Source organism: Heptranchias perlo, chromosome 8, assembly GCF_035084215.1.
Source record: "Heptranchias perlo isolate sHepPer1 chromosome 8, sHepPer1.hap1, whole genome shotgun sequence".
Taxonomy (NCBI): Eukaryota; Metazoa; Chordata; class Chondrichthyes; order Hexanchiformes; family Hexanchidae; genus Heptranchias; species Heptranchias perlo.
Window position 1 is genome coordinate 64,851,751 of NC_090332.1, and position 21,289 is coordinate 64,873,039.

General features: G+C 43.3%; 1 protein-coding gene across 1 annotated transcript; it reads left to right on the top strand.

The window, feature by feature from the left end:
• The first annotated feature begins 1,750 nt into the window (after nt 1-1,750).
• Nucleotides 1,751-10,531, top strand: LOC137324649 (zinc finger protein 271-like). Its single transcript, XM_067989204.1, has 2 exons — nt 1,751-1,980; nt 7,353-10,531. The coding sequence occupies exon 2, from the start codon at nt 7,402-7,404 to the stop codon at nt 8,656-8,658; it is 1,257 nt and encodes a 418-aa protein (XP_067845305.1). The 5' UTR covers nt 1,751-1,980; nt 7,353-7,401; the 3' UTR covers nt 8,659-10,531.
• The last annotated feature ends 10,758 nt before the right edge of the window (nt 10,532-21,289 follow it).

Consider the following 21,289-nt stretch of genomic DNA (forward strand, 5'->3'; position numbering starts at 1 on the left):
TGCTTTATTACCAAAGCAAATGCCCTACTTTAAATTGCTATTTAACACTACTCTTATTTTGGAATGAGAGTGATAAATTAATTATAATATATTAGCAAAATTTTTCACTTGACTATATATTCATAAAGTGCAAGCTTGATTCAGTTGGTAGCTTCTGACTCAAAAGTTGTGGGATCACATACTACTCCAAGATTTGAGGACACAATCTAAACTGACACTTCAGTGCAGTACTGAGGGAGTGTTGAATTGTTGTGGGTGCCATCTTTTGGATGAGATGTTAAAACAAGGCCTTGTTCATGTTAAAGATCCATAGCATTATTGGAAGAACAGCGTGGTGTTTCCCCAGTGTCTTGGCCAACATTCCTCTCTCAACCAACAAATTTATCTTCTTTTGCCTTTGTGGGACCTTGCTGTGATGTATCTTCCTGCATAACAATAGTGACTGCACTTCAAAAAGTAATTAATTGGATGTGCAACACTTTAAGACTTCCAGAACAATTGAAAAGCACTAAAAATATATAATTTAAAGCAGCTGAGTTTTGAGGAGTGGAGGTGTGCAAATATTCAGTCATCCACTAAATGGCTAAGAGAGTCTTTAACATTTCAGCTGAGATGAATTTAAACAACGTGCAGAAATACTGAAGGGGTTCTATGTTTAAAATGTCTGAAATGAAGTCATACACACTAAACACTTGAAATGCCTTGTGTAATGTAACATAAACTGATGGAGGAGATAGTTTGCTGGGTGGCAAGGAAGGGCTGGCTTAGTGAAGTACTGTTACATTGTAAATAAGTATTTCTAGTCCAGTCTATAGCTGTTGTAAATATATTTGATTTTATACAGAGTCTCCAGGCACTGCAGTTGGGGACTGCTGCAATATGCATCTTCCATTTTTTACAATTCCTTCACTGCTCCATGAAAGCACACTGGCAGCTTCAAACAACTGCCTCTTCAGCTGTTATGTGAGCCAGCTACTGAGAGTGTGGAGGAGGGGGGCTGGAGCAGCAACAAGAAAAAGTACAAATGCAAGAAATCTGAACTAAAAACAGTTAATGCTGGAAGTGCACAGCAGGTCAGTCAGCATCTGTAACGGGAAAAGACAGATTATAACATCTCGAGTGTATGTAACTCATCTCTGGAACAGCAACTGGTTGTTGGGCTGAATACCGAAAGCTAGAATGGGATGGAGGAAGTGCCAGAGTGGGCCGCATTCTACTCCTAAGGGGGACATCGCTGGTGTGGAGGATTAACAAGGTAGAACATGTTCTCCAGGAACAATGGTCTGAACGGTATTAAAGGTGGAGACACTGCAGCTCTGAATGGGAGATCCCATCCCCTTTTTGTTGCTCACTTTACAATAGTTTATGGTCATGGTGTTGCTGGATACAAAATTTGTGTCTGTAGTTTCCTATACAGTGAGTTCCCAAAGCCAGCTGGTAGAAGAAAGGATTCTGGCATCATTTTCTTGTATTTGGGACCGAACTGCCTTCCTACATTTTCAACCACGGGGATATTGTGTAGGGGGATCTTAAGAATGAAGCAAGAATCAAATTAGTAGGGAATCCAGGCCATAATTCTAAAAGAGTGGAGAGAAGTAAATATTTAGATGTCAGAATGTGGGATAACTGTGCTCTCAGATGGAATAAAGCAGTGTTTAATGTGTGCCTGACATTAAATGGAAATCTGGATTGGATTACAATATCAACAGCCTGTCTCTAAGACCCTGTGGAAATCAGGCAGCAGGAGAAGGAACTAATCACTTCCTGGGTTAACTGAACACAGCAGGGATTGGGGTCAGCTGGTGCATTGGGATACAAAGCAGCCAGGAAGAAAACTTGATGTATGGATTATTCAGGCCAGGAGAGTGGAGATTTCTCGGGGGAACTGGTGGCTATGGAGCACGAGTAAGAAAAGGAGAACAAAGAAGGAAACCAATTTAAGAACAGAAGGCCCAGACACTTCAAACAAAAGGAGATGAGGTGAGAGACAGAGATTGAGTAAGATTAAGAAGTAAAAGGCCAGAGATTGTCGAATGAAAAGAGCAACGGAAGACGTCTACACAAGATAAACTGAGGCTTTAAAATACAATGATCAGACTAGATTATGGGTGTATTTGCACTCCATGTTCAGCATCAGTGCAAAGCCATTTCAGCTTTGTACCAATGCTACACTGGCAATGTAACTCCATAGCCAGGGCCTGACCTGATTCTGGAATGTAACAGTGTTACTGGCTCCTGCAGGGGAGTACCTAACACACTGGTTTGTCACCACATTTACTGTAAATCCAGTATCTGCTTTGCTGATGGGTGCGTCCATTCTGACATAAGCACCCACCCATTTTATGCAAGTAATCTGACCCCTGAAACTGGTGGGGTCATCCACCCATCCCACTCGCAGTGTGCGATTCCTGCACTGCCACAGTTACGGTAGTGAAGCTGGATAGTGGATATTCGGGGCCCTAGTATTTAGCATAGGAACAGGAGTAGGCCATTCAGCCCCTCGTGCCTGCTCTGCCATTTGATAAGATCATGGCTGATCAGTGCAAGAGAGTTCCAAACTTCTACCACCCTTTGTGTGTAGAAATGTTTTCTAATCTCACTCCTGAAAGGTCTGGCTCTAATTTTTAGACTATGCCCCCTACTCCTAGAATCCCCAACCAGCGGAAATAGTTTCTCTATCCACCCTATCTGTTCCCCTTAATATCTTTTAAACTTCGATCAGATCACCCCTTAACCTTCAAAACTCTAGAGAATACTACCCCAATTTGTGTAATCACTCCTCATAACTTAACCCTTGAAGTCCGGATATCATTCTAGTGAACTTGCGCTGCACTCCCTCCGAGGTCAGTATATCCTTCCGAAAGTGCGGTGCCCAGAACTGCTCACAGTACTTCAGGTGCGGTCTAACCAGGATTTTGTATAGCTGCAGCATAACTTCTGCCCCCTTGTACTCTAGTCCCCTAGATATAAAGGCCAGCATTCCATTAGCCTTCTTGATTATTTTCTGCACCTGTTCATGACACTTCAATGATCTATGTACCTGTACCCCTAAGTCCCTTTGGACATCCACTGTTTGTTTTTAACTTTTTTTACCATTTTAGAAAGTACCCTGTTCTATCCTTTTTTGGTCCAAAGTGGATGACCTCACATTTGTCTACATTGAATTCCATTTGCCACAGTTTTGCCCATTCACCTAATCTATCAATATCCCTTTGTAATTTTATGTTTTCATCTACACTGCTTACAATGCCACCAATCTTTGTGTCATCGGCAAACTTAGATATGAGACTTTCTATGCCTTCATCTAAGTCGTTAATAAATATTGTGAATAATTGAGGCCCCAAGACAGATCCCTGCGGGACTCCACTAGTCACATCCTGCCAATGTGAGTACCTTCCCATTATCCCTACTCTCTTTCGCTCAGCCAACTTCCTAACGAAGTCCGTACTTTTCCCTCAATTCCATGGGCTTCTATCTTAGCTAACAGTCTCTTATGTGAGACCTTATCAAATGCCTTCTGGCAGTCCATATAAATAACATCCATTGACATTCCCCTGTCCACTACTTTAGTCACCTCTTCAAAAAATTCAATCAGGTTTGTCAGGCACGACCTACCTTTCACAAATCCATGCTGGCTCTCTCAGATTAACTGAAAATTCTTGAGGTGTTCAGTCACCCTATCCTTAATTATAGACTCCAGCATTTTCCCCACAACAGATGTTAGGCTAATTGGTCTATAATTCCCTGATTTCCCTCTCTCTCCTTTCTTAAAAAGCGGAGTGACATGTGCAATTTTCCAATCTAGAGGGACAGTTCCTGAATCGAGAGAACTTTGAAAGATTATAGTTAGGGCATCTGCAATGTGCTCACCTACTTCCTTTTTAAAACCTTGGGATGGAAACCATCTGGCCCTGGGGATTTGTCACTCTTTAGTGCTATTATTTTCTTCATTACTGTTGCTTTACTTATGTTAATTTTATCGAGTCCCTGTCCCCGATTCAATATTAGTTTTCATGGGATTTCCTGCATGCTATCCTCTCTTTCTACTGTAAATACTGACTCAAAGTAATTGTTCAACATGTCTGCCATTTCCCCATTGTCAAAGACAATATCCCCACTTTCAGTTTTTAAGGGGCCAACACTGCTCCTGACCACCCTCTTTTTCCTAATATAGCTATAAAAGTTCTTCGTATTGGTTTTGATATCCCTTGCGAGTTTCTTTTCATACTCTTTTTGTAGCTCTTACTGTCTGTTTTGTGACCCTTTGTTGATCTTTGTATCTTTCCCATTCGTCAGGATCTGTGCCATTTTTTGCCTTTTTGTATGCCCTTTCCTTATGTCTTATACTGTCCCGTACCTCTTTAGTTGTCCATGGCTTTCCTTTTTTGGCAAGTAGAGTTCTTGCCCCTCGGGTATAAACCGGTTCTGTATCACGTTAAATGTTTCTTTAAACATTTCCCACTGATCATCAGTCGTTTTACCCATTAACAGATTTGCCCAGTTTACTGTGGACAGTCTCTGTCTCATCCCATTGAAGTCGGCCTTGCCAAAGTCTAGAATCTTAGCAGCTGACTCACTTTTTTCCCTTTCAAACACTACATTGAACTCAATCATGTTATGATCGCTATTGGATAGGCGTTCACGTACAGTTAAGCTGTTAACTAAATCTGGTTCATTACTCATTACTAAATCTAGTATGGCTTGCCCCCTTGTTGCCTCCAGGACATACTGCTGTAGAAAACTATCCCGGACACACTCAAGAAATTCACTACCTTTCTGACAGTTGCTAGTCTGCTTTTCCCAATCAATGTGAAGGTTAAAGTCCCCCATTAAGACCACTGCCTTTGTTACACGCTTGTCTAATCTCTGCATTTATACAATCCAGCACTTCAGAGCTGCTGCCAGGGGTCCTATACACAACTCCCACTATAGTCTTAGATCCTTTCCTATTTCTCAATTCAACCCATAAGGTCTCTGTTGGCTGCTTACCTCTCGTTATATCGTCCTTTATCATTGAAGCGATTTCATCTCTAATCACTAAGGCTACTTCTCCCCCTCTTCCATTTTCCCTATCTCTCCTGTCGACCTTATATTTAGTTCCCAATCCTGACCATCCTGCAGCCATGTCTCAGTAATAGCTATCATGTCATACCCTCCAATTTGAACCTGTAGTTCATTTAATTTAGTCCTTATACTCTGTGCATTTGTATATAGAACTCTTAGTTGGGCCACACACCCTAGCCTGAACCTTTAGCTTTGATGCTGGGTTAATTGCCTTCTGCCTTCTAGTTTTTACTTTATCTGTAGTGTCTAAAGTACACTTCCTTTCTATAGCAATCCTATGACGTGTGAGTGGGGTTTAACTGGATGTGGTCCTGGGTTTTGATGGCACTTGGGAATGATCCTGGTGTTTGGTAGAACTGGGGTCGGGGTCCTGAATTTCACAGGACTGCGGTGGGGCTGCTGGGGTTTGACAGCATGGGTAGTGTTCTTTTGTTCTGGCACATTTGTGGAGGGGATACCTGGGGTTTGGAAGAATTGAAAGGTGGAATATTGGGCTTGGCTCACTGGTGAATATCTTGTCTATCAGCGATAAAGGGAGGAGAAGAGCATGGACCTGACAACACAGAAGGGGATGGGGATCCCGGGTCTAGCAACACTGGTTTGTAGCTTTCAATGCAAACACTGGTGTTTTGTGATTGGGTCCTGAACGTGTATTTGTCTGTATCCCTCCGACTTTAAGACCCACCTTTAAAACCTACCTCTTTGACCAAGCTTTACTCACCTGTCCTAATATCTCTTTCTTTGACTTGGTGTCAATTTGTGTCTGATTATGCTCCTATGAAGCACCTTGGGATGTTTCACTACGTTAAAGGTGCTATAATAATGCAAGTTGTTGTATCTGTGTGTTTCTCTGTTTCTCTTTTTTTGTGTCCCCATATCTCACGGGTGATTAAAATTTGAATGCTTACATTTTCTAATTATCAACAAAACAGATGATAATAAAGTGCGTTTCTGTTTGCTTTCAAAATTGAACCTTTTTTTAAGAGCTCAAATTAGGCTGAGAAAAGACGCTGGCTCACAGCTTAATGTTTTCTGAAGTTTATACAATATAAACAAAAGCTATAACCGATGACTAAACGGTGCAGTCTGTCATTTTTTTTCTCTCATTCACACACCAAGCCTTTTTTTTAAAAAAAGCATTCAATATAAACTTTACCTGAAATAGAGCTTTTGAAATTTGTCATTTAACTTTTCTTAATGTTGAAAAACAACCACACAAACTGCTGGAAGTTGAACATAAACATTACAGCAATTGAGCTGGACTAAATGCTACTGATGCATCATGGGAAATTGTGCGCCCTGCTGCAGAATCTACCTTCCATTTACATTCATAGCTGTGGGCAAAAATATTAAGTCCAAGCACAAGGAGAGGTTGAGGTCTTCAAGTAAAATAATGAAGTTATTAAAAGACACAAAAGACAATCCAAACGGTAAATGTTGCCGTGTTATTTTGAAATATGTATTTTATCCTTTTTATTTGTGAAAACTTTATTATGGAAATTAGAGCTTTCAGCAACTGGCAGATAATTTTTTTAAAGCATTATAATTGATTCAATTACTTAATCAAAAAACTGTGAGCAAACTGTTAAGATGGTTTTCCCATTATAAATGTTGACATAAAAAGTAACGTCATGGACAGGAAGTGTGCTTCAAATGCAAGATGTTTAATAATACATAAATAGATTACTGTTACTTATTTGCTTGTTCATCATTTGTTAAATAAATTTGCTTAATAGTTTAAACCTAAAATGAGGTGTGATGCTCTGCCACTTACTGAACACGATAGAGAGTGCCTATAGTGGTCTGGCTAATTCCAATAACCAAAATCATTAACAGAAGATTGTTTTGTTTGTTACCCTGGGCATATTACTCAGCACCCACCTCGATATCAAGGTTAGGGAAAATATTCTTGGACAGAGGTGCAACCCACCTAATGAGAGTGATCTAAAATGCAGTAGTCAAAAAAATCTGGAGTACAAAAGGTAGAGAAGACCCAAAAAACATAATCGTTCAATTCCTTGTTAGTACTGGGTTATCCAACCTCTGCCAGGGCGGGATGGAGACTCTACTATTTTCTCCTGTGCCCTTGGACTGGGAGGAGAAAACACCATCAAAGGGTTCTGCTTCTGCTTACTATGCAGTGACCACTGCTGGAAGTACAGGTGGGGATGTGAGCTGAGTAGCTTAGTCTGCTGACACTCTAGAGAACCTATCCCAGCAAGGAGTCAGCACCTTGTAGAGAAGAGCAGAATATTAGGAATAAAATAAATGATTGTTTTGTTTTGCAGAAGGAACGTACAGTGTTAAGCCACGTACTGCACAGAGCAGAGTGGGAAGATGGACACTGTGGTTAAAGCCACATCACTGCCCGAACAACAATTCCGTGGTTGTGGCTCAGGGGAAAGTGTTAAGCCTCTGACCAGCCTAACTCAAACCGAAAGCAGTCAGGAAGGAAAACCATATTCCACAAATCCAGTTGGTCAGGAAACTGATGATACAGCATTGGAACTGAAACCATTTAGCAACACTGAGCACTCCATCGAAAAGAGCATTTTGGAAAATGCAGCCATTGGAGATTCTTCACTTCAGGAAGCGCAGGCACCTTCAACTTGCGGGGCTGGTAAGAAGTTGGCCACATTTCCAGAGCACCAGGAAGATTATGCGAAGGATGAAGATATCAAATGCTCTCTTTGTGAAAAGACCTTCAGTGAATTATCTTCATTCACTGCGCATCAGCGCATCCACAAGAACGAGAAGGCATTGAAATGTAAGGTATGCGACAAAGTTTTCATGCACTTGTCGAGTCTCCTAAAGCATCACCGTATTCACACAGGTGAGAGACCATTCAAGTGTGAGGTGTGTGGAAGGGCTTTCTCAGTTTCATCGAGCCTCTTGCAACACCAACGCATCCACACTGGGGAGAAGCCCTTCCAGTGTGACATCTGTCAGAAACGCTTCACTGAATCCTCTTCACTCAAAACGCACCAACACATCCACACGGGTGAGAAGCCGTTCAAATGCTCAGAGTGTGGGAAGGGTTACAGCAGGTCATCGCAGCTGCTGATCCACCAGCTCACACACACAGACGAGAAGCCTTTTCAGTGCACCATTTGTCTGAAGGGTTTCATCCAGTTCACCCACCTCACCACTCACCAGCGAGTTCACACTGGTGAGAAGCCATTCCAGTGCGACCTCTGTCAGAAGCGTTTTGTCTCCTTCTCCTCGCTTGCGTCACACCAGCACATCCACACAGGTACGAAGCCATTCAAGTGCGAGGTGTGCGACAAGACCTTCACGCAGTCATCAAACCTCCTGAAGCACCGGCGCATCCACACCGGTGAGAAACCATTCAAATGTGAGGTGTGTGACAAGACCTTCACTGTTTCCTCAAGCCTCCTGAAGCACCAACGCATCCACACGGGTGAGAAGCCTTTCAAGTGTGATGTCTGCTCAAAATGCTTCATTGATTCCTCTTCACTGACCAGGCACCAACGCATCCACACCGGTGTTAAACCATTCAAATGCGAGGTGTGCGACAAGACCTTCACACTGTCATCAAGCCTCCTGAAACATCAGCACATGCACACCGGCTAGAAGACCTTCCAATGTAATGTGTGCCGGAAATGCTTCACCGTCTCCTCTTTGGTGTGGCAGCACATCCACACAGAAGAGAAACCATTCAATTGCTTCAGTTAGAAAGGATTCATTCAAGTGTGTCATCTGTCTCAAATTTTTGATTGACTTCTTCCACCATCAGCTCATCAACATGAGTGAGAAGTTATTTGAGTACCAGGGGTAGAGTTTCTGCTTGTTTATGCTAGTAATATCAGCTTAATCCGGGCAGAATCAGCTGAACCAGTGCAAAAGATCCAGGAATTTTAAACATAAGTGAGTTACGCTCAAAACCACTTGCGTCCATATTTCCTAGGATCTTTTATGCTGGCTCAAGATTCAATTCACGCAGATCAGATCCTGCCCACAAAACTGACCAGGTCCCCAGATCAGGATTGTGCTGATTCGGGAAAGCTCTTCAGATTGCGCTCATTTTCTGAGGCGCACAGGCACTAGTAGTCATGTTTTAAACGTTTTCTCATATCAAAAAATATATAATTTACTAAAAGTGACTGGTGTACAGCAATGAAACTATTAAATGGTTCAATATCGTTTTTTTTTAAGGTCAGTTTTGGTGATTTAAAATCAGGTTACTCACAGGTGGAGGACTAGACATCCATATTAAAAATACTTATTTTTGCTGATAAACCTATTTTCAGTTGTATTAATAAAACGGCATCAGCCTACCACTCTCTTAATTACATCAAGGAATACTTCTCAATGGAAAGAATAATGTTCTATTAGGCTGCCCGATTCTGCTAGCTCATGGAAGAGTTTATGTTTGTGATTATGCAAATGAATTTTAACGGAAACTTGAACTGTAACCTAACCAGTGCATTTTGGGGACAATTACCCAATTGCGCCCAAAACAGAAACTCTTATTTCCACCCCCCCCCCCCCCCCCCCAGATGTTTGCCAAAGGCTTTAACCAAACCAATCCACCCACCTCACCAACCACCACAGTATCCGTAAAGGTGAGGAACCTTCCTGTGTTATTTACCAGAATCACTAAAGAAAGAAAGACTTGCATTTATATAGCGCCTTTCATGACCTCAGGACGTCCCAAAGCGCTTTACAGACAATTAAGTACTTTAGAAGTGTAGGCACTGCTGTAATGTAGGAAACACAGCAGTTAATTTGTGTACAGCAAGCTTCCAAAAACAGCAATGAAATAAATTACCAGATCATCTGTTTTAGGCGTTGGTTGAGGGATAAATGTTGACCTGGACACCGAAAAAACTCTGTACGAGTTCTCCTTTGCGCCACAATGACATGTCAACACAGGGGCAAAGTCTTTCAAGTAGCACATTTATGACAAGTCTTCCATCCAACTTGCCAAAGCGCAGCTGTTTAATTGCGGAGTTTTCAAGAGAAAGTTTATAAATTCCTCGAAGCATGCAAGATATTTGAGCACAGAGGGTATCACAGTTGATCTTACTGACGCCGTACTATAACTCACAGATGGGGACTGATCACTGTATCAAGGTGCTCCAGGTATACTATATCGTATTGCAGTACAGAGTCTGTGCCTTTGGAGGAGGAGAACAAGAAACTCAAGAAAACTGAACTTTAAACAAAGGAAGAACCTGAGTATTGTGCTGTGTAGAGAAGCAGATAGCACCACAAGTGCTGGGGAGTCTGCTCTGTTGCTGATGCATGTCTGGTTCCTGCAGCATTTGCTTGTTAGAAGCAGGAAGTAGATCTCTGTAAATTCTGGACTGGATTAAACCAAGTGTGAACAGCTATTAATTAATAAAAAAGCTATTGTAATTATGTCTGATGGTTAAAAATAGTGTTTGTCTCTCTTGCTGATCAACTCCTGAATGTAACAGATTATTAAAGGAACTAAACCCAACTGTCAAATGAAAAGTTTTTTTTGCAAATGTGAATTTTCTTCACCCGAAAGGTAATAGATTTATGACATATTTACCATGGAACGTCATTGAACGAGATGGAATAAATTAGCTTAGGAGACATTATTTCTGGAGTGGACTGATGGATTTGGGGGTGTATTTTCCTCCATTCACTATTTTTAGTGAAAAAGTCACACAGACTTTTCATGAACGTTAGCAAATGGATGCAAATACATACCACGGTATAAAGATGGGTAGATGGGGTTTGTCTGTGAAAAAGGGATGAACCTGCTGGACTATCTACACAGCTGTCTCTTGGGCTGGTGCTGTCTCTCTCTTTGTCAGCCTCCAGTTTAAGTAGTTCCAATTAGTGCACACAAAGTTTATCTTCCTTCTCCCACTTAGAACATAAGAAATAGGAGCAGGAGTAGGCCATGCGGCCCCTCGAGCCCGCTCCGCCATTTAATCAGATCATGGCTGATCGACGACCTCAACTCCACTTTCCTGCCCGATCCCCATATCCCTTGATTCCCCGAGAGTCCAAAAATCTATATCTCAGCCTTGAATATATTCACGACTCAGCATCCACAGCCCTCTGGGGTAGAGAATTCCAAAGATTCACAACCCTCTGCGTGAAGAAATTCCTCCTCATCTCAGTCTTTAAAGGCCGACCCCTTATCCTTCAACTGTGCCCTCTAGTTCTAGACCCTCTAGCCAGGGGAAACAATCTCTCAGCATCTACCCTGTCAAGCCCTCCTCAGAATCTTAGATGTTTCAATGAGATCACCTCTCATTTTTCTAAACTCCAGAGAGTATAGGCCCATTCTACTCAACCTCTCTTCATAGGAAACACTCTCATCCCAGAATTAATCTAGTGAATCTTCTGTTGCACCGCCTCTCAGGCAAGTATATCCCTCCTTAGATAAGGACACCAAAACAGTACACAGTACTCCAGGTGAGGCCTCACTAAAGCCCTATACAACTGTAGTAAGGCTTCCTTACTCTTGTACTCCAACCCCCTTGTAATAAAGGCCAACATGTAATTTGCTTTCCTAATTGCCTGCTGTACCTGCATACTAACTTTTTGTGTTTCTTGTACAAGGACACCCAAGTCTCTCACCATTTAAAAAATATTCTGTTTTTCTATTCTTCCTACCAAAGTGAATAATCTCACATTTTCCCACATTATACTCCATCTGCCACCTTCCTGCCCACTCACTTAATCTGTCTATATCTCTTTGTGCCCTCCTCACAGCTTGCTTTCCCACCTAGCTTTGTATCGTCAGCAAACTTGGATATGTTACACTCGGTCCTTTCATCTAAGTCATTAATATAGATTGTAAATAGCTGAGGCCCCAGCACCAATCCTTGCAGCACCCTACTAGTTACAGCTTGCCAACCTGAGAATGATCCCTACTCTCTTTCTGTCTGTTAACCGATCCTCCATCCATGCTAATATATTACCCCCAACCCCATGAGCCCTTACCTTGTGTAACAACCTTTCATGTGGCACCTTATCGAATGTCTTTTGAAAATCCAAATATACTACATCCACTGGTTCCCCTTTATCAACCCTGCTAGTTACAGCCTCAAAAAAATCTAATAAATTTGTCAAACATGATTTCCTTTTTGTTAAACCATGTTGACTCTGCCTGATCATAATATGATTTTCTAAGTGCCCTGTTACCATTTCATTAATAATGGATTCCAGCATTTTCTTAACGACCAATGTCAGGTTAACTGGCCTGTAGCTCCCTGTTTTCTCGCTCGCTCCCTTCTTGAATAGTAGGGTAACATTTGCTACCTTCTAGTTCTCTGGGACCGTTCCACAATCTAGGGAATTTTGGAAGATCATAACCAATGCATCCACTATCTCTGCAGCCATCTCTTTTAGAACCCTCAGATGTAGACCATCAGGTCGAGGGGACTTGTCGGCTTTTAATCCCATTAGTTTGCCCAGTACTTTTTCTCTAGTGATATTAATTGTTTTAAGCTCCTCACTCTCATTTACCCCTTGGTTCCCCACTATTTCTGGTATGTTTTTTGTGTGAAGACAGATACAAAAGATACAACATTTCCTGATTCCCCATTATAATTTCTCCCATCTCACTTGCGCTGGAATGCTCTTTCCTCCCCTTGCCACTCACCTACTTCTAGCTTTGCAGTTTCAAATATGATTTTTGCCCTGGCAGTCACAGTTCCATTGTTTGCTTCAGATTCAACTTCTGACCTGCGTTCCCTGTGTCACTGTTTCATAGTGTAGATGCTGCACCAGACATGGATGTACTATCATGTGAGAATGCCCATGATCCTGTAAACCCTTTGTCTATGTTCCATCCATCATGATAAGGTGGCGGTAAGGACTATCTACATCTGCGATCACCACATTACTAGCTATCTCATAGCTTACAAACTCAACTGGTCTACCACATTGCATTGCAAGATTTTTAAACGACCAGCAGAGGTTAGCCTTGTGGCCCATGTTGGAACACTTAAAACACATGATTTCATTGTCCCGAGTCCTGTTTGGTTGTCCGATCTGCTCAACGTGAGCTGAACAGCTGACTGACTGAGCGGTTCATCCATTTGATGGTGTGGGGCATCTGGTCTCCCAGCTGTGTGATGGTTCATTGGCTTGTTTGCCTAGAGAGTTTTAAAATTCTGATCAAGTAAACAAATTCTTAAATCATCTGGAACTCTTTCCAAAAATCTATCTCTTGACATTAGGTGACAAGACCTTTGTATTCAGTTACATTTCTGCTCTCAAACTAAAGCTTCTAATATTCAAATCATCAAATGTAATAAGTGGATTTTTCCTTCATTTCTTAAATTTTTGCCTGCAAGTTTCAGGCATTAAATCATACGCATCAAGAATAGCAATGTTTTACAACATCCTATTTCATACTATCCACTGGATTGGCATGAGAAAATTCAGTGCTTTATCACTTAATGTTGTTGTGAGAGGGCTAGCCCACATGTCTTTGTTCCACTTATGGTGAAAAGATAAAAATTCAAATGCCAAGAATGCATATTAGATATTCTTTTTGCTTAAGGTGTCAGCCGTGGCTCAGTGGTAGCACTCTCACCAGTTGAGTTGGAAGGTTGTGGGTTCAAGTGCCACTCCAGAGACTTATGCACATAATCTAGGCTGACACTTCAGTGCAGTATTGAAGGAGTGCTGCACTGCCAGCGTGCCATGAGATGTTAAAACTTTCAGGTGGATGTAGAGGATCCCCTGGCCAATAGTTCTCCCTCAACTAACATCACAAAAACATTATCTCACTGCTGTGTGTGGGACTTGCTGTGCGCAATTGGCTGCCGCGTTTCCTGCATTATATCAGTGACTACACTTCAAAAATACTTCATTGGCGCCTTGTGATGTGAAAGGCCCTATATAAATGCAAGTTCTTTCTTTGTTTTCAGTTCAGTGTCACTGCTTACTCCCTTGCATCTCCTATAATCTGCAGACTACCTTTACTGCCCAATACCTAGTTAAATTATAGCGTGACCTGGGGGCCATAACAATAAGGCCCCTTTGTGTGTACTATATACACGTGCCCCCAAGTGTGTCTCTCCTATCTTCCAGAAGGAGCACTCTAGTGAGACAAGGTCAACTGCAAATCAACAAACTATTATTTTACATGAAGTATATGAATGAACAGAATACTGTTTTCACAGTGAGTTTCATCTATTTCCTATTACTCCACAAATAATAAAATATGAAAATTTTGCCATTGAATGGGCTACCTTGCTTTACAAGTCAGAATTGTTAACTGACTGGCACTCATAGAAAGCAAAATCTCTATCTCTCTTTTCCTGACTGATCCCAGACTCAAATCTACAGCAAACTGTCCTTTTCCAGACAAAGAGTGAGGCACCCAAAGATTTTATCTCTGCCCATCCCCCAGCTCTATGTTGAGGATTGGCTCATCCAGCTACTAATCCAAAATACCACCTCAAATGAGGAGCCTCCCCCTTAATGTGGGAGCTATAGCAACTACATTGTGTGTTCAGTTAGCCCTCCTGCTATCCTGAATGAAGGAAACCAATTCAACATTCTAGGTATATACCTCTCTGGAATGTGCTTAGGACCCGCCCCCATTGTGCCCAACTGATAAGGTATTGTGAGTACAAACAATTCTGTTAACTTTTTCGCCTGGTACCTCAGCTAATGGACCTAATTGACATTCCAGATAGCTTGTGCATTTCTGGGAATTAACCCCCGTGAACTGAATTTAACTTCATAACAACATCAGAGCATACATTAATGCCTAAAATAGGCAAAAATCTCAGAATATGACACCCATCCTTTGCTATTACCCCACACACTGTCTACCCTGCCACTAACCCAGAATTGAGTCCCCCCCGAGATAGACCAACCCATCGTAGCATCAATGCAAATTAACTCATACACTGCAACCAATGCATAGAATAATCTCCTCATTTTCTGTGTGTAAATCTCTCCAACCTTCTTCCCTTCTTTCTTTCTACTTCTCCCACTTCCTCATCTGGTCCTAAACACCCTCTCCAGATTACCTTGCAAAGCATCCGCTATGTTACGAACAAGGCTTTCCCTATTGACAAGTTCATCCTGGGCCTAATTTAAACCTGGCTCATTGAACAGTGGCTCATTTCCCCTCACCAAGGCCAGTCCACCTGTCATTTTACCATGTTCCAAACTAAAACTGCCACTGTGGGATGGGCTTCATATGCAAGTCTCTTCTCAACCTGTCCCCTTACTCTTCTGGTTCTTAGTCCTCACACCAGCATCTCATTCTCTATTACGTATCTCATTTCTTCTTCGAAGTTCTCATTGCCCATCACCTACCAGCCTGCCTGGCATCTTCCTTACCAAATTTTCTTCACTATTCTCCTCACTCAGCTTCTGCACCAAGCATGTCCTCATCCTCGGTGATTTTAACCTCCATTTAAATTTTCCCTCCCTCCTCTGATTTTTCCTAATTTTTGTCGTCACTCAACCTCGCCCAACATATAATCTCCCCTACCCAAGAGGTAACTACCCTCATGATCTCAGCATGAGGCATTGCCACCTTAGAGGCGACAATCACACATAAGGCTATGTCTGATCACTTCTATTTCCTTCACCAGTCACATCTAAGTGGCTACCAACAACCTCTCAACCGTCTCTCTCACACACTCTAACTCTCAATTCCTTCTCCTATGGTCCTCTATCTGTTATGATACAGTTGCCTCCAAAAACTTTGCTTCTTATTTTCAAGGTCCCTTTCCTTTTTCCACTTCTGTTGTCCCCCCGGTACAACACCAATCGTTGCAACTTCATATCTGAGGGTCACAGGCTTCCGTGCACTTGATGGATACTAGCCAGATCATCCATGGCCAGATCTGGTTCAGGCACCTCAGGCAGTTTCACCTCTCTATCTCAAATGCCGAAACCTCCTACTACTCCAGGATTATCTTGCAGGACATGTACAATTCCAAACTCCAGTTTTCTACCACAATCCACTTCCTTCGACCACTCACCCTGCACGCTGCGTCCTCATTTCTAATGTGAAGTTCAAGGAGCTCAGGGATTTCTTCAGCTCCAAAATGAAGTCTATCTGCTCAGTGCCTCAGCCTTTTCTTGACCCACTGCCCACCCCCTACCCCTCCTGTCTCAGCACGCGCACTTCTACACTTGATAACTTCTCCCCTCCATTTCCCTTCCAGCTCTCACCACACTCAGTTCCTCCATGAGACCTACCACCTGCTTCCTTTACCCACTTCGGATTCAATTTTTAATCTATGACTGATCCTTGGCGCAATACTTACTGACATCATTAGCGGCTCTTACTCCTCCACCCTCCAAATCTCATGTCACCATCTGCCTCCTTAAAAAGCCCAACCAGGGCTCATCTACCCTCTGGAAACTCGTAAGTTCTCAAATGTCTTAATGCCACCTTACACTCTAATCAATCCTTTTGAATCTCTTAACTTTCCATCCCACTACAGCACTGAAATGATTCTGGTCAGGGAAAATCTGGGCAACTGCAACCATAGAGCTTTATCTCTCACCTTCCTCAAACTCTCAGTGATGTTTGACATGGCTGGCCACTCCATTCCCCCTCCACTGCCTCTCCTCCATGCTTCACCTTTGTGGCACCACATTATTGGTGGTTCCGTTCCTATCAATCGAAATGAAGCCAACACATCTCCTGCAATGGCATCTTCTCTCAAATCCACTGCAGCAGGGTGACTGAGGGCTGCTATGTCAGCCGTAGGCTGATGAGGGGCCTGATCCCCGAATACTAGGAACTGCTGTGTAAAAAAAATCATGTTGGCTGACATTAAGGAGTTTGAAGATAAGTCCAATCACCAATTCACAGAGGGTACCACAGTGGAGGCTTCTAGGACTGAGCTGAGAAAGGAGCATGCTGGAATTTTTCAAGAGACCTCCACCCATTCTGAGGAAGTCCAAAAATGGTCGCTGAGAAAGGTCCAGGAAGTCGGTTCATAACCAAAACAGTCAGGAGGAAAGCAGTTTGGATCAGGTCCTCAAATTGCAGGCCGAGTTGGAAGACACTGCTGGAGCTCTGGGGAGGACCAAATCCAAAGCCATCCAACTGGCCAAGGAGTTGCCAAGTCTGGAGTCCCACCTAAAGGACACCCAGGAGTTGCTCCAAAAAGAGAAGAAGCTGGGGTGGCAGGTGGTGTCCCTGCAAGCACAGTTGGCGAATGACAACAAGGGGCGGCCGCTGGTCAGGCAGGTCTGTGAGCTGCATGAGGAGCTCGAGCGCCTCAACAAGCAACACTGGGCTGAGTGGTTCAGAGGGATAAGACCATCAAAATCACTCCAGCAGTGGGAGTAACTAAGGTTGTACATAATGAAATAGTTGACCAAAGAATGCAAACTCCAGGGAGCCATGACGCTGAAGCAATTGAGCAAGAGGTGTCGCGCAGTCAACCAAGATGGTATGTAAGGCAACCATTGATGGTGTTCAGGAACTAGTTGAGCCTAAAGCTGATACATCGGTAGAAACCGAGGGAGAAAGGAAATCACTGTCCGCATTTCTGAAGAAAAGGCCCCAATATTGCCCAACAGATCCAAAGCAGAAAATGGCCAATCATTAGGAAGTAAGTCAGGGCATGAAGGAAGAGGTGATCGAAAACTTATAGAGCAAGACCCAAGTATTGGACGACTATGCAAAGAAACCATTGAAACCACCATAACGGAGGTTGTGAAGAAGGTGGAGAAAGGTTCCTTTGGAGCAAGAGGAACCAAGTGCAAGGGTAAAACCCGTGGGTGCATCAGATGGACCAAATCGAGGGGCAGGCACAAACTGCAGAAATCAAGTGGAGGGATGGTTGCTTTAAGATGGAGGATGGAGCCAAGCGCTCACGGTCGGAAAACGCGACGCAGAAGCTCGTCATCCTATGGAGTGCGTCCAAAGAGCAACGGCTGAAGTGATTAATGAGAAGCTCTGAGAAACCCAATCCATGACCACCACCAGGGTTTTTCTTTGCGATCTTATGGGATCGAGTACTGGTACGGGCAGTGGAGAGTTCCACCTCTACAGACCCCTTTGTCGAAGGGAGTACATGAGGGAGGGATCCAAGAAAAAACAGAGAAAAAGAAGCCTGTTCCAGACCAGGAAGCCATTCCGGTGGATTCTCCTTCCCTTAGGCCTATTCTTTGGTCGTTCATTGGTTAAGGCTGCTGTGAGGACTACGTTGTATGATGGGATCCGACCACCAGCAGTTTTTCGAGAGTGCATTGGAAAAGAGACCAAATGGACTGAGCATGGAGCCGGGTCAGCTCAGGGGAATGGTGATGCCCTCTCCAGAGCATGCTGCCTCGCGGCGCAGGCCGCTAGTGTCGATGGCTCAATGTGGAGGGGGCTGGGGGATGTGTAACAGATGACTGAGGACCAATATGTCAGCCATAGGCTGATGAGGGCCCTGATTCCCCAAATAAGGGCATGGCCCTTTAAGAGACGTCACCTTTAAAAGGTAATTAAGGCTGGAGTGGGCGGAGGCCGTCCCCAGCCAGGTGAGAATAAAAGGATAAAAGGGCAAGACACAAAAAGAAAGTAGAGTCCTCCTGAACAGGAAGCTGGAAGGCAGTTGGGTTCTGAGGACTGGGTGAAGCTGATGAATTGAGGGCATCTGAAAGAGCCTAGGAGTGGGAAAGTACTAGGTGTTGCTAAAGATACTGTGACTTTGTGTTGCATGAATTGAAGAAGTGTTTTGAAGTATGAAGTGGTCAAGGGCTATTGTTTGTTGTATGAAGAAGGCTATGAGATGGTAGAACCCTGTGATACTGCACAATAAACTCTAGTGCCTCTCAAGGTTTTATTCTTGGTCCCTCATGTACATGCTGCCTCCCAATGACATCACTGGCAAGAATAGAGTCAGATTCCATATGCTGATGATACCCAGCTTTACCTCTGCAACCATCCTAGATTCCACAGCTTTTGATGTACTGTTTGACAACCAGAAAATTCTCCAGCTTAGCATTGGTAAGGCTGAAACCTTCCTTTCCTGCTCCTATAATAGCTGCTACCTCAGACTGAATCCTGAGATGTGTAACTTTTTTGTGCTGAGCTTTATTCTGAGCTAAGTTTCAAAATTAGGGGCTATAAATATGATAGTCACTAATAAATCCATTAAGGAATTCAGGAGAAACTTCTTTTTCCAGATAGTGGTTAGAATGTTGAACTTGTTACCACATGGAGTAGTTGAGGTGAATAGCATAGATGCATTTAAGGGGAAGCTAGATAAACATATGAGAGAGAAAGGAATAGAAGGATATGCTGATAGGGTGAGATGAAATAGTGGAAGGAGGCTCATGTGGAGCATAAACATTGGCATAGACCTGTGGGGCCAAATGCCATGTTTCTGTGCTGTAAATTTGATGTAATTTATATCTCACTCTTGCTAATAATTTCTTACTTCCAAATGAATGCTGAACTAAATAGCTGAAACAGTAAAATACACATTAGGGGTTGTGATCAAACTGCACAGTGCTGTGGTCAGACCACAACTTGAAGACTGCATCCAGTCTGACTCATTCAAGCACTGGAGACAGTACAGTGATGAGCCACAAGGGTGATCCCTACCCTTAGAGATTGGAGTTATGAGGACAGACTGGAGAAACATGGGTTTTTCAGCCTTGAAGGGAGGTGATCTTAGAGCTACAGAAGATAGCTATAGGGATGGAACATTTTAAATTAAATTGCAAGGGTCAAAGGAAATGCAGGTTCAAACTAGAAAAAGACCAGTTTAGGACTGATAACAGAAAGTTTTTCTTCTCAGTGATCAACACATAAGATGGGCTCCTGGATACAATAGTGGAGGCAAAAACCTGATGTGAGTTAAGAGACAATTGGATGCTGCAATAGAGGGGGTTGTAGGGTCCTTCTGGATAGATGAATCATGGTGGGCTGAATGGCCTTTCTCATCTATAATTATCTATTAACTTCTGCAATATTGCCCTCCTTTGCCTCTACCTTACTCCTACCAATGAAATGACATATACCAGTCACCTCCAGACTCAAATTCTCTAATGCTCTCCTTAGCAGCATCCCAAACCTCTACATACTCAAATCCCAACTCATCTGCAACATCACTGTTTGTATCCTATCCCACACTGAGTCCTGCTCACCTATTACCCCTTTCCTCCCCAGTATGTTATTTTCAAAATGTTCATCCTGGTCTATGCATCCCTCAGCAGCCTTCTCCCACCCTACCTCTGCAATCTTCACCAATTATCTATATCCTAGCTTGCACCTTATTGCCTTCTGTGCACTCCCTTCACCACCAGCGCACAATGGCTGCAGTGTGTACCATCCACAGGATGCACTGCAGCAACTCACCAAGGCTACTTCGACAGCACCTCCCAAACCCGTGACCTCTACCACCTAGAAGGGCAAGGGCAGCAGGCACACAGGAACAACACCACCTGCACGTTCCCCTCCAAGTCACATACCATCCCAACTTGGAAATATATCGCTGTTCCTTCATCGTCACTGGGTCAAAATCCTGGAACTCCCTACCTAACAGCACTGTGGGAGAACCTTCATCACACGGTTCAAGAAGGTGGCTCACCACCACCTTTTCAAGGGCAATTAGGGATGGGCAATAAATGCTGGCCTTGCCAGCGACGGCCACATCCCATGAACAAATTTTTTTTTTTAAAGTACCAAGGTTGATCCCCTGGCTTGTTGAAGTTCCCCCAGCCAGAGTACATTCTGTGCCCTAGCTACCTTCAGTGCTTTCTCCAAGTGGTGCTCAACATGGAGGAGGACTGATTCTTCGGCTAAGTGAGGGCGGTAGGTGGTAATCAGCAAAATGTTTCCTTGCCCATGTTTGACCTGATGCCATGAGATTTCATGGGTTCCGGAGTCAATGTTGAGGACTCCCAGGACCACTCCCTTCTGACTGTATACTACTGTACTGCCACCTCTGTGTGTCTGTCCTGCCGGTGGGACAGGACAATGCCCAGGGATGGTGATGGAAGAGTCTGAAAGGTATGATTCTGTGAGTATGGCATGTCAGGCTGTTGCTTGACTAGTATGTGGGACAGCTCTCCCAATTTTGGCACATGTCCCCAGATGTTAGTGAGGAGGACTTTGCAGGGTTGACTGTGTTTGGTTTGCCTTTGTCATGTCTGGTGCCAAGTGGTCCAATGCCAGGTGGTCTGTCTGGTTTTATTCTTGTAACTTTTTGTAGCGAGATTGTACAACTGAGTGCTTTGCTGGGCCATTTCAGAATCAGCCACATTGCTGTGGGTCTGGAGTCAC